General features: G+C 38.2%; 1 protein-coding gene across 1 annotated transcript in view; it reads right to left on the reverse strand.

Moving 5' to 3' along the window:
- fstl5 (follistatin-like 5) overlaps window positions 1-12875 on the reverse strand; it is a 92710-nt gene that overhangs the window by 68525 nt on the left and 11310 nt on the right. The window contains exons 2-3 of the mRNA XM_077577249.1: window positions 10333-10477; window positions 2615-2645 (exon numbers count right to left, since the gene is read on the reverse strand). Coding sequence (XP_077433375.1) covers window positions 2615-2645; window positions 10333-10467 — 166 coding nt within the window. The 5' untranslated portion in view covers window positions 10468-10477. The remainder of the gene's footprint in view (window positions 1-2614; window positions 2646-10332; window positions 10478-12875) is intronic.

Here is a 12875-nt window from a genome sequence, read left to right on the forward strand (position 1 = left end):
CAGCCTTCCAGTTAGTGTGTTAGTAGAATATTTTTTAATGCTATTTGCCTGTTACATTCTGTTATTATCTGATTGAAGGAGGAAATGGATTTTTTTTGCGTAAGGCATTTGTCCATCCAAACAAAGCCCAAAATCTTTGCTCTTTGTTTAAATCTCTTTTTTTTCCTTTTTTTTTTTCTTGGCAGCGTGGACTCCATCGCCTCATTTTGCTGTGAAATCCCAATTGAGAGGTGGACGCAGTTCATAAAAGAGAGGCATTAAGGCTCAATTGACCTCACTTGTGTAATCATCAGAAGGCGGCGCGTGTGCGTGAGGAGAAGCCTGAATTATTTATGAATTCCTCCTCCCCGTCCTCATCAACGTCACGGCTGCAAACCAGTTGCCAAAAACAGGCCGGATTGAGACCTTCCCTCTGGGCGTGTTATGCTAATGCAGCCTCCGCAATTACCGACGCGACCTTGGCGACGTCCGGTCTGGAGGGACCTTCTCACGCTCGCTTGAGGACATTTTGACACTTTTTTTTTTTTTACTTACTTTTTATGCAGGCCGCTGAGGAAAGGTTGATCATTTTTTAAACTGATCAATTAGCAATTGGCTAATGAATCTTAAAACACCTGTGCCGCTTCGAGGCACAACAACGAGGTGCTCTAAAGCAGCCACGCCAGTGCAAAACTCCTGCCCATCACAAAAGAACCCTCCCCCATTCATGCTCCCGCTTTTTCTCCATGACACTCAGCTGACAACGAGGCGCTCTAAAACAGCCACTTTAAGGTCTGAAAATAATGTAACCACTGTTGATGTTTACCTAAAAACACTAACACTTCTTGAGATGTATCCGTGAAAAATCAATTCAAAATGTAAAAGTACTTTCAAAGTACTTTGGGAATTGGGAATAGCAATAATTTTTGAAAAAATTGATGCCCATTGTTTTTTTAACCCAAAAAATTATTGAGTAAGGGGGATAAATAAGCAAAAATGGGGGTTGGCTCTACAAAATATGCTCTTCCTGTTCCTTCTATCTATCTCCGCTTAGTAGTTTTACTTTGACTTATTTATTCCAGTATTCTCTGGAAGCTCTTCAAAGTGTGAGGAGTTTTACCATATTCCATTTGAGTGCTCTTATATGGTAGTTAACGACTTAATACTTGTCTGTACAGTTAATAAAGGTTTTAAGGGCTTCGAATAAATGAATTTCCATGATTTCCTATGGGAGGCTCCGTCGGCTAATTAAAGAGCCACATATATTATATGTGCTTACATAATTTTCCGTTAATTAAAAAGAGCTTTGGCATCTAAGCCGAGGACGGAGGCGATCGGACGCGGCTGCTAAATGGGATTCTTTAATTGGCAGCTCAGTACGCTAACTTCCAAGACTAGTAGCGCGTCCAAGCCTTTGAGAGGCTAAGTTAGCTTGCTAACCTGAAAGAACAGCAAGTAAGGTGGCAAGGTAAGGAGGGAACTCACAAATCACAAAAAGTCAAGCTAACTAGCGCTCAAACAACAACATGCTTCAAGGGAAATATTTTTTCTTTTCAATTTGAACATGATGTAAATTCATAGAAAAGAAACAAGCCTTTGAGAGGCTAAGTTAGCTTGCTAAACTGAGAGAACAACAGCGGTGGTATGGAAGGAACTCCAAATGGCCTTTGGTTACTTTTGACTACTTTGGACTATTTTTTTTTTTCATTTTTTGTTTTTCAATTCACAATGTTAGCGAACACGAACAATGTTTTGATAAGATATAAGTCAAGCTAAGTAGCACTTAAACAACAACATGCTTCATGGAACAGAATGTTTCTTCTTTTCAGAGAGGCTAAGTTAGCTTGCTAAACTGAGAGAACAGCGGCGATGTTACGAATGTGAAATGGCCTTGCTACTTTTGACTACTTCTTCCAATTTGTCATTTTTTGTTTAACAACGCACAATGCTAGCAAACACAAACGCAATGTTTTGATAGCATAAAAGTCAAGCTTACAGGCACTCAAACAACATGCTTCATGGAACAGAATTGTTCTTCTTTTCAGTTTGAACACAATGTAAGTTAAGTTAATAGACAAAAAACATCTTTAAACTTTTTTTTTTTTAGCTACCAAAATAGGTATTGTACGGTATATATTTTAATCGACTTTTCACTTCACATTGGCATTGGATCACTGCTTCTACTTCTTGTAAGTACCAAATGTGTGTACTTATTCCATCACTGACTTGCAGGAATAAAAAAAGGGAGTTAACTGAGTGTGAGCTGCCCTGGGAAGGAAGAAGTCCACCGTAACAGAACTCCACGTTTAGCTAACTGACAGCAAGAGCGGCGAGGTCGCGTAATGAGGTTGAGCTTGTTCCGAGACCCCACAGACCCTCGGCCCACACTCTGCTCCAAAAAACATTTATGTATGTATCTATACATATTTTATATACTGTACTATATTTCTTTTATGCATTACACAGACACGCTCGTCTCCACACAATATTCGTATTTTCACCTAAAGTTCCAGGAGCTTTTTTTTTTTTTTCCCCTGTTTCAGATTTTTATATTTCTGCATGCCTTCCAGCACCTCCACGTCATTCATTGTTAGGGAAGGAAAAGGGATGAGCGAATCACAAATTGAAAACTTACCCTTCATCTTTAAGCTCTCAGGGATTCCATCCTGCGGGATAAAGAAAAATCTGAGTTAAAATAAACCATGCAAGGCGACAGGCAGCATTTTTCCCTCGTTAAATAGAATAAACAAGGTCTTGCTATGATACACTGCTGCTGCTTGCACTGTTATCATATCATTATAAAGCTCAAGTCAATGCATTAGCCAGCTGGATGAGGCCAATTCCAAAACTAGAGTTGGCGCTAGAAAACCCAGAACATTTGAAGCAAATAAGACACCAGAATAGAAACAATTCTTGAAAAGACACAATAAATAAAACTATTCAACTTAATCATCATATAATATGTAAAGAAAAAATATGTATAATTAAAAAAAGTTATATGTGTATAATAAGTAATAAAACAGTGATTTTCTAGTGGTGGAATGCCGGCACTGCACATTTGTGTAGCATTTCACTGTTCATTTCAATGTATTTGTATTTAATCTTACACAATTTTTTAAAATAATTTTTAGGTCGAATTATCTTATTTTTATGTGCTATAAATTTAAATGAATCATTATTTATTATTTAAATATAGTCTTTATTTTTTCCTAGATTTAAATGCAGCATTGCAATTACTTAAAACTGCACATAATAGTACAGCGGCTTACAATAAAATTTTATATATTTGGAGGGAAAACACATTTTTAGATGGTAGTTTGGGAAAAAAAAAAACAACAACAATAAATTAATAGGTATGTAATAAAAAGTAAAAATATTAAGTACATTAAAAAGTAAAGATGTAGAAACTCAGTAAAAAAAATACAATAAAATAACGTAAAAATAATGATTACATTACTTAACAGTATATATAGTAGGAATGAGCGAGTACCGATACCCGGCCTTATTTCAAGGTATCAGTACACACATCGGTGTGGCCCTTTTAAAGTCAGAAGAATATAAAAATTGCCATTAAGTTCATGCAATTATTTAGGAAAACTGCTGAATTGGGATATATTGGTCTTAAAATCATCTGTCATTGTGTTTTGGGGAAATTTTATGTATCAAAAATACTAGTGGTATCGGTACATGGTATCGGTATCATTTGAGTCCTCGTACTGGTATCAGTCTGTAAAAATGTGGTATCGAACATCCAGAGTAAATAGTAATAAGTAACTGCAAAAAAATGATAACAATGTATAAGTAAAATATTGACTCAGCTATGAAATAATAGTCTTAAAAACATAAGTACGATGGAAATTACTGTAACATCATTGAAATATTTTTAAAATATATTTTAAAAAATTATAGAAAACTGTACAGTTGAATCCTATATTTCTATGAATATGGCCTTGGTGTTTTGGTGTTCAGCCAGCATTTTGCAATGAAGCCGGGGCGTGAACATCGAGGCGACCATCATCCAAACAACCCAGCAGGCAGCCATTTTTGTCACAGCGCAACTCATTATTCCACACAAAGGAATCAAAAGTCCAATCACAAGTCGCTCCAAAGTGACTCTGCGATGCATTTACTGCTGCTGCAAAAGCCGGTTTGCAACATCTCCGCCAGCGCGATGCGTGAATGCGGAAGGAGCGGCCATAAATATTTGATTTCTGCAACACTTGTTCTTCTTCCTGCACAGAAATTTCCAGGCTGGCTGCATGGGGAGGTGTTATGAAGAACAAGATGCATTATGCAACAGGTCAATAATCAGCAGCCACAGCTGAATGACTGCTGAAAATAGAAAACGCTCACGCTCAAGCAAAAAGATTCACCATCGCAACAATTATGCCAAATGATTCATTCTGATTACGATGCCACTCGAATTACGATACAATTCACTCCAAATTAAGAGCTGTCAAAATTAATCAATTAGTTGAAGTAATCGATTATCAAATTAATCGACAACTATTTTAATAATCGAGTAATCGTTTGGAGCCATTTTTGAATTTACAATTGTCCAAATCCTCTGGTTTCAGCATATCAACAGTAATTGTTGACCGATTTCTGTAGTCCTTCATGAAAGAAGACTGATTATCGTCTATGTATAATCAAAATAAGACATTTGCAAACATTTGTTTTTACTTTGAAAAACAATGACTGAACCGGTAACATAGTACATCAATCCCCTCTTCTTTTAACCACTATATACAAATATAAAGTAAAATAACCACCAAACACTGATTCATCAAAAGTAATCAGGGTTTTTTTTTTTTTACATACACTTTAATGCAAAACTTAAATGAATCTGATTAGTCGATTAATCGATTCAATAATCGATAGATTAATTGATTCAAAAATATTTAATAGTGACAGCACTAGTCCAAATGCGACAAAATACGATTTACTCTAACTACAAAACAATACCATTCGGACTGAAGTATTACAAATCAAATCAAATGATATCTGTAAGCCATTCATTTTTAAGGGTAATGTAGGATCAGTGTGAAATTATTTTAAAATATGTTGGGGTCATAGTTTATGGCATATTAACCAAGTTTTTGGGAATACAATTTTAGAACAAGACAAAAAATATATAGTAGGTGTGTCCGAAGTTGATTTCATAGGAATCTTCTTGTAAAAGTTAATGTTTTTAAAATCCAGGTTTTGAATTACAAATTTCAGGCAGTTCCTTGCAGTGAAGGTTGAAATGAAAACCTCTCCATTTTCAATTTATTGAGCTGAGCACAGCAGTGACCACCTGTGGCTCCGTGCTATTCCTGCCTCCTCGTTCGCAGTGTCGAGCAGCTGACATTTAGCGAAGCTCCGCAGGTGAGAGCGATATTAGCCCGAGTCTTATTTGCATATGACACACACACACACGCACACATAGAGGCGCAAACACACAATTCACAATTCACACTCTATTTGTTTGAACAGAGTGATTTCCCCCCGGGCCTCTGGTGGCAGCGTAGCAGCTCCCAACTGTAGGGGGCGCTGTCCAGCCAAAGCCCTAGGTGACCGCCCACGACCTCTCTTTGGCGGCTTGTCTTTTGAAAAACCCACCCACTCCACCAACACGTCCTCCGCACAAGTCCGAGAGTCCTCCGAGTTCACGCCAAGAGGATGCTTTGTTTCTCCGAGGTCAGGTTTGCTACATTTACAAATACAAATGTTTCAAAACATCACCAGTAGGTGATGGAAAAAAAAGAGTGTCGATGCTGTTCTTCAAATAATAGGGTATTTGTTTGTTTGTTTTTGTCATGTTTGGGTTCTGTGGTCGCTAGCTAGCATCAGCGGCTAAAGCCAAACTGTGGCAGGGTTTTTAATTTCTGGACCTGGATTTGCCACCTCTGGTAATAATTGTCTTATTTGACTATATATATATTTTTAATTTTCTACAGTCTATATATAGACACCATGATTAGTGCACAGGTGTGCCTTCGACTGCCCACAATAACGCATACAAAATGCTGTACTGAATTGTGGCGCTGTAGCATTAAACTGGTTTGGTGGCCAACATTGCCGCGGCTGTTGAGAACTATTTCCATTTCCGTCTTGTTGTTTGGTCTGTTTATTACAATCCTCCTCTCCCTCGCGGCCTTGTACCCCCCCTCCCCCTTCCCATTCCCTCGGCCCATCACCCACTCAGCCCATGTTAATCTGGATTAGCCCGTGTAGCCCAGCCAATGCGGCACGGCCGGCCGACCGCGGGGCTTTGCGTGCGTGCGCACGCGGCTGGCCTTTTGACTCCATTTTGTTTGTATGTTGACGTCATCGCATGATGTCAGGAAAACATGAACAAACTCCAGGATGGTTAGAAGATAACGAGGGATTTTGTTTTTCACGGAAACTGTTTGGTAAACTTTATGTTAAGATTTCTCCCCTGTTTAAATGTGTGCCATCATCGCATTGTGGGTTTGATCTTTTTTCATAAAAGCAATATTTTACTGAACGGCGAAAAGTAATGACAGAGCAGACCTGTCGCAGCCGCACATTTTTTCTCTTTTGATTGATGCCGCATCCAGCGAGCGATGACACCGCTATTAAATGAGATAAAAACACTTTTTTTGTTGTTGTTGTTGCTAGCGTTAGTGAGCACAAGCTGGTTTAATGTTACTCATGTATGTTTGAGAAGTCTATCCGGATTTTTGGATGGAAACTGTTTGGAAAAACAGTAGAAACGCTCAAAAATGACAATCTCATCTTTTTCCATTGATTTTAAACAGATTTTAATTCTGTTGGCAAAATGTCCGATATTTAGCTTTCGATATGTCGGGAGTGAGAAAAGTAATGTCACGCATTTTTTTTTGATTGATGTAATATCCAATGAGCGATGTGACTGCTATTTAGGATGAAACAATTTTTTTTTTTTTTTTGGTGACTTGCGTCACATATTGACTATATGTTTGAGAAATAAAAATGGATTTTGGGATGCATACAGTTTGGAAAAGGGCAAAACCTCTCAAAAATGACATTCTAATCTTTCTCCATTGATTTTAAGTCAGTTTTTCCTTTTGCCGCTTTTGATCCTGTTGCAAAAAGAGTTTGTTTTGCTTCCGATTTGAGTCAGGATGGAGAAAACTAACGATACAGCAGTCCAAGACTTTTTTTTTTCCTCCTTTTGATTGATGTCGTATCCAATGAGCAATGGCAGCGCTATTAAGTGAGATAAAAGCAGATGTTTGGGGTTTTTGCTGGTTGTTGCTTTTGCAAGTTCAAACTGGTGCACGCCTCCTAACTAGAGTGTTGGACAAATCGACATTTATTTTTATGGAAAAGGGCTAAAATCGACCACGTCTTCCCTTGGTTGCTTTGGGCTTTTCTAGAATTTTAATGATGGTTATGGTGCTTCTTTTGATCATCTTGTAGAAAAAATCCAATTGATTTATGCTGAGAAAAGTAATGCAGTAGTTCTGTCAGAGGTTCAGATTTTCTCCCTTGATTGATCTGACAGCCAATGAACAGTTCGATACAATCTATTTTTTCTTCTTCACAAATTCACATGGATTTTTTTTTAATCAAAACTATTTGCAAACCATCAGAAATTAAAATTAAGAAACGCATTACAAAAATATTTGTTAGGCTGGAATGGATGAATGGCATTTCCATTCATTTTAATGGGAACGATGATTTGAGATACAAATCTTTTGAGTTACGAGTGTGGTCACTGAACAAAATAAACTCATATCTCAAGGGACCGCTGTATTTTAAAAGTGACCATTGTAAAAAAATTCCATAGTTTTAGCTTCCGATTGATGTTTGTGCTGAGAAAAGTGATGACTCGGCAGTCCTGTCCAAGCTGCACATTTAAACCTTTGATTGATTTGGTCTGCGGCGAGGGATGGCCCTCCTGTTCAGCGAGACAAAAGCAGAACATTCTTTTTTTTTGTTGTTGCCGTTTGTAAACACACAATAGCATCAGTTTGAATGCTTGCCTCAATCATGTATCATCATGTCATCATGAATCCAAAAGTGAGAAAGTTATAATTTTTTTAAAGAAACTGCGATGGATGAGCATTGTGATCCTCTGTTGTCTTTCTTCCATGTTATCTTCTGACTCATAAAGAGTAGGTTTGACAAATCCATGTGGGTTTGATTTCTATGGAAATGAGCAGAAACTCTCAAAACAACGCTCTAATCTTTCTCCCGTTGGTTTCAGTCGTTTCTGTGATTTTTTTAACATCCACTCTGCTGCTTTTGAAATTCCAATAATGACCTGGTGATGCTTTGTGTTTGCGCTGAGAAAAGTAATGACACGGCACACTGCAAGAAAACAAATCTAAACAAGATTAGAAGCTCTCAAAGAGAGGCAAAATATGCGTGTTCTTTGACAAGACATTTTCTTCTGACCTGGCAGTTTTTGAGTAAGAGCATTTGACTTGCTTGAAGCAATTGTGTTGTTGAAGGACGGACTCGAGCTGTTCCGGGTCTCGGTCTTGTCTGAATCAAAGGCATGCATTTTTACTCGGACAGAGCGGACTCTAGATTTTTTTTTTTATCAAGACCGGTTGAGACAAGTCCGGTGCTACTTTGATCAGAAGTGAGTGAAACAACAAATTTGCTTAGATTTGTTTCATTGTACTATTTAAAAAAAAAAAAAAGCATAGCGGAATTAGTTTTTGTTGCAAACGTAATGAACTGCTCATTTTGTTGTTGTTTTTTTTGGTGACTTTTGTTTGATCTACAGTCTTGGTCTTGTCTCGGTCTCGATAACCTCTAGTCTAGATCATGTTTTGGCCTTGGTTTTCTTTGACCACGAAAAGTTTTGGTCTTGTTTCGGTCTCGACCTCCAGAATTATTGCTCCTGTCTTGGTCTTTGTCTTGTCTCAGAATTGATACTTTCTAGTCTAGAAAATGTCTTGGTCTCAGATTTCGTCGACCTTGAAAAGTCTTGATCTTGTCTCTGACTCGACCTCCAGAAGTCTTGGTGTTATCTCAGTCTCGATACTCTCTAATCTAGAAAATGTCTTGGTCGCCCTCCAAAAGTCTTGGTCTTGTCTCGATCCAAACCTCCAAAAGTCTTTGTCTTGTTGCGGTCTCAAACTCCAAAAGTCTTAGTCTTGATACCCTCTAGTCTAGATAATGTTTTGGCCTCGGTTTTCTTTGACCACCAAAAGTCTTGGTCTTGTCTTGGTCTCGACCTGCAGAATTATCGCTCCTGCCTCGGTTTTCCTTGGCCACCAAAAGTCTTGGTCTCGTCTTGGTCTCGACCTCCAGAATTATCGCTCCTGCCTCGGTTTTCCTTGGCCACCAAAAGTCTTGGTCTTGTCTCGGTCTCGACCTCCAAAAGTCTTAGTCTTGATACCCTCTAGTCTAGATAATGTTTTGGCCTCGGTTTTCTTTGACCACCAAAAGTCTTGGTCTCGACCTCCAGAATTATCGCTCCTGCCTCGGTTTTCCTTGGCCACCAAAAGTCTTGGTCTTGTCTCGGTCTCGACCTCCAAAAGTCTTAGTCTTGATACCCTCTAGTCTAGATAATGTTTTGGCCTCGGTTTTCTTTGACCACTAAAAGTCTTGGTCTTGTCTTGGTCTCGACCTCCAGAATTATTGCTCCTGCCTCGGTTTTCTTTGACCACCATAAGTCTTGGTCTTGTCTCGGTCTTGACCTCCAAAAGTCTTAGGCTTGTCTTAGTCTTAGTTTTAATACCCCCTAGTCAAAGAAAACCGTGGCCCGAAAATGTTTTTCTTTGACCACCAAAAGTCCTGGTCTTGTCTTGGTCTCAACCTCCAAAAGTCTTGTTCTTGTCTTGTCTCAGAATTGACACTCTCTAGTTTAGAAAATGTCTTGGTCTCGATGATTTCCTTTGACCCTGAAAAGTCTTGGTCTTGTCCTGGACTAGAGACCAGAAGTCTTGGCGTTATCTCAGTCTCGATACTCTCCAGTCTAGAAAATGTTTTGGTCTCAGTTTTCTTGGTCGCCATCCAAAAGTCTTGGTCTTGTCTCAGTCTAAACCTCCAAAAGTCTTGGTCATGTCTCCAGAGGTTTTGGTCGTGCTCGATACTCTCTAGTCTAGTAATGTCTTGTCTTAGTTGGTGTGATCTTGACTACAACACTCGAGGCTACATACAAATCAGCTTCAAGACTCCGTATTCCAGTACTCATATGTATTCAAGTTTTTGCAGTGCAGTCATGCCAAGGCAGCACATTTTTTCCTTTGACTGATTTAGGATCCGTTGAGTGACCGCACTTCTACTAAGCATGATAAAAACAGAAGATTTTTCACGGTGCCAGTTGCTGTCACCACAAAATAGAAATGGATTACTCAAGGCTGATAAGCCAGACATGAAATTCAGTCTTCCCTAAAACAATACCTTATGTCGGAATCTCAAGACCGGCCGATAGGGCTGCGATTCGTATCCCTTGTCGTCGTCGGGCCTCCCGTCCGCGTGGAAAGCCGCCAACGCTGCCAGTAAAATGGCCGCTGACCACCATCTGGCCGCCGTCATTGGTCTTCTCCTTTGGGGAGGAAGACAAAAATGTAATTAGCGACGTCACCTGTTGAAAGAGAGGCTATCAATACGGCCCCGAGATTAGATCTGCTTTTGAATCAATTACAAGGACGTCGACACGTCACCAGGAGATGAAGATTGGGGGGAAGACAACAAGATGGATTAAGAAAATTACAGCAAGGCCTTTACGACTTAATGAGCCCTCGATTCCGCAGTCGAGAACTAACATGTTTATTCATACGAGTACTCAAAGAATTCACTTTCAACTTGTCCTCGGAGAACTGCTCCATTAGTCTTCGCGTCGAGTCAAAATAATGTTGCAACAAGTGCGGAATAAATGTGCGTTTAATGGTTGCAAATAAATGTCACACTTGTGTTTCATGCTTCATGACAAACCTGCAAATTTTATGCCAACACCATGTGATGAAAAGTCACAACTAGAAATTTACGCTGCTCTGTCTGGTAACGTGTTTCACAACCTTTCATGAGTTAAGGCACTTTTTTTTAATAGTAGTATAAGGGCTATACCTTGTTTTCCCTTTTTCATCTAAAAAAAATCAGGGCGCCGCCTAGCGAGGCGTCAGGCTTCCCGCTCCTGTGTCTCCCCTTGTTAGGTGTCTTGGATATTTTTGGGACAGGTTGGAAATGTAAAATGAATCTCATTGCTCTGTACTTGTGACAATTTGATTTCAATTCCATTCATTTCCACCCATAATTGATCATGACTGAAAATACTACAGAATTTGCAAATTTGCGTCGAACAACTGTCACACCAGCAGGAGCCAAACAAACGTTACGGTCACGACTTTAACCAACTTTCTTCATCTCCCCCGCCAAGATTAACATAGATTTTTTTTCTTCAAAAGACTATTGAATGTCTCATCTGGAGTTAACGGATGAAAGAGAAACACACAAACTTCAGCAATTACTTTCTATTTCTCGTGCTTAAAACGAGCCAGATAGCATCTCCTCCCTCGCTCGTCCCTCGACGCCCGCCGACTGGGATGTGGCATCCTTGCTACGGTGGCCGCTAATTAGCGCAGCATTAAGGAAAAGGACGCGCTTCAAAAAAGGCAATTAAACAGCAACAACAACAACAAAAAAAGGTAATAAATGATGTGAGTTAATTTACTGCTTTGGAGTCTTAAAACCTTCACAGCGCTAGTCATTAAGTTGCGTCTCTGAAGGGGGAGCATTCATGGTGCTGCGATAATCCGCTGCTAATTTGGAATTACAGTTTGATATCCTACATGAGGATCTCCGATTTTTTTTTTTCAGAAAAGAACATGAGCAATGTTTTAACTTCAATTGCAAGACCCGATTTGTGATTGACTGTGATTGCCCACTGGTGACACTGAATTCTATAAATGGTGTAAAAAAAATAATAATTCAAGATTGAGAGTTGTTGTATAGGATAGATTTTTTTTTAAACAATACAATTAATATATGTTAATTTATGGTACGGTTATTTGTGCATTTTTATTTTGAAATATAAAATATACATTACATTTAATGCCCTTATAATAATTGTAGTTAAGTTTACAATTTTGCCTACTTGTGTATTATAATTAATATTGTTTTATTTGTTTTAATTAAAATTTTAAGAATATTTAAATACCCCCAAAAATTACAAAATGTAAGTAATCAGTATTTATTTGGATAATGTTTTGTTTTCAATGTTTTTTTAGAGATAGACCAATTGGGGTTTTTTCAGGGCCGATACCAATGCGGATTATTAGTAGTCAAGGAGGCCGATAACGAATATTTGAAGCCGATATTCATTTTCAGGGAAAACATATTGGCGTCAACATTTTTTTTTTATACAAATGCCAATCTTGACTTTTTTGTAATGTCTTAAAGCATTCATGCTTATTGAAATTTTTTCAGATTTTTCAGTTTTTTTTCTTTTACATCTTAGACAATATACATAATTTTAAATTTCTTTAAAAAAAATTGTTCAGGGGGCTCCTGAGGTTATCGTCTTAAAAAGTTAAGTGGAAACTGGAAACACATTTCTTTGTTTTAATGTCAAACAAAAACAAAAGGTTCAGCAGATGTCCAGAGTCAGCAGCATCTCTTATAAAGTTAGCTGACAATTTGAATACATAGTTCCCTGAGATTAAAATGGTTTTAGCTTTATCTTTTATCGGCCGTCAGATTTTGAAAAAAGGCTGATACCGATATTTGTCAAAATGCTAATTGCCGATTATCGGGCTATCCCTTCTTTTTTTTTTTTCATCGCCTCTAGTATAATTGCCATTAGTATACTGTATGTGTTTTTTTTTCATTTAGTCTATAAAGTATATATTATTTTTAATAGTAGTACTGCGACATTGAGAATATTTTTATGTATTTTTGCAATGACGAAAAATGACTCTAGAGTTATAATTATATTTCTGCAATGG

Source organism: Vanacampus margaritifer, chromosome 10 (assembly GCF_051991255.1).
Source record: "Vanacampus margaritifer isolate UIUO_Vmar chromosome 10, RoL_Vmar_1.0, whole genome shotgun sequence".
NCBI classification, from domain to species: Eukaryota; Metazoa; Chordata; class Actinopteri; order Syngnathiformes; family Syngnathidae; genus Vanacampus; species Vanacampus margaritifer.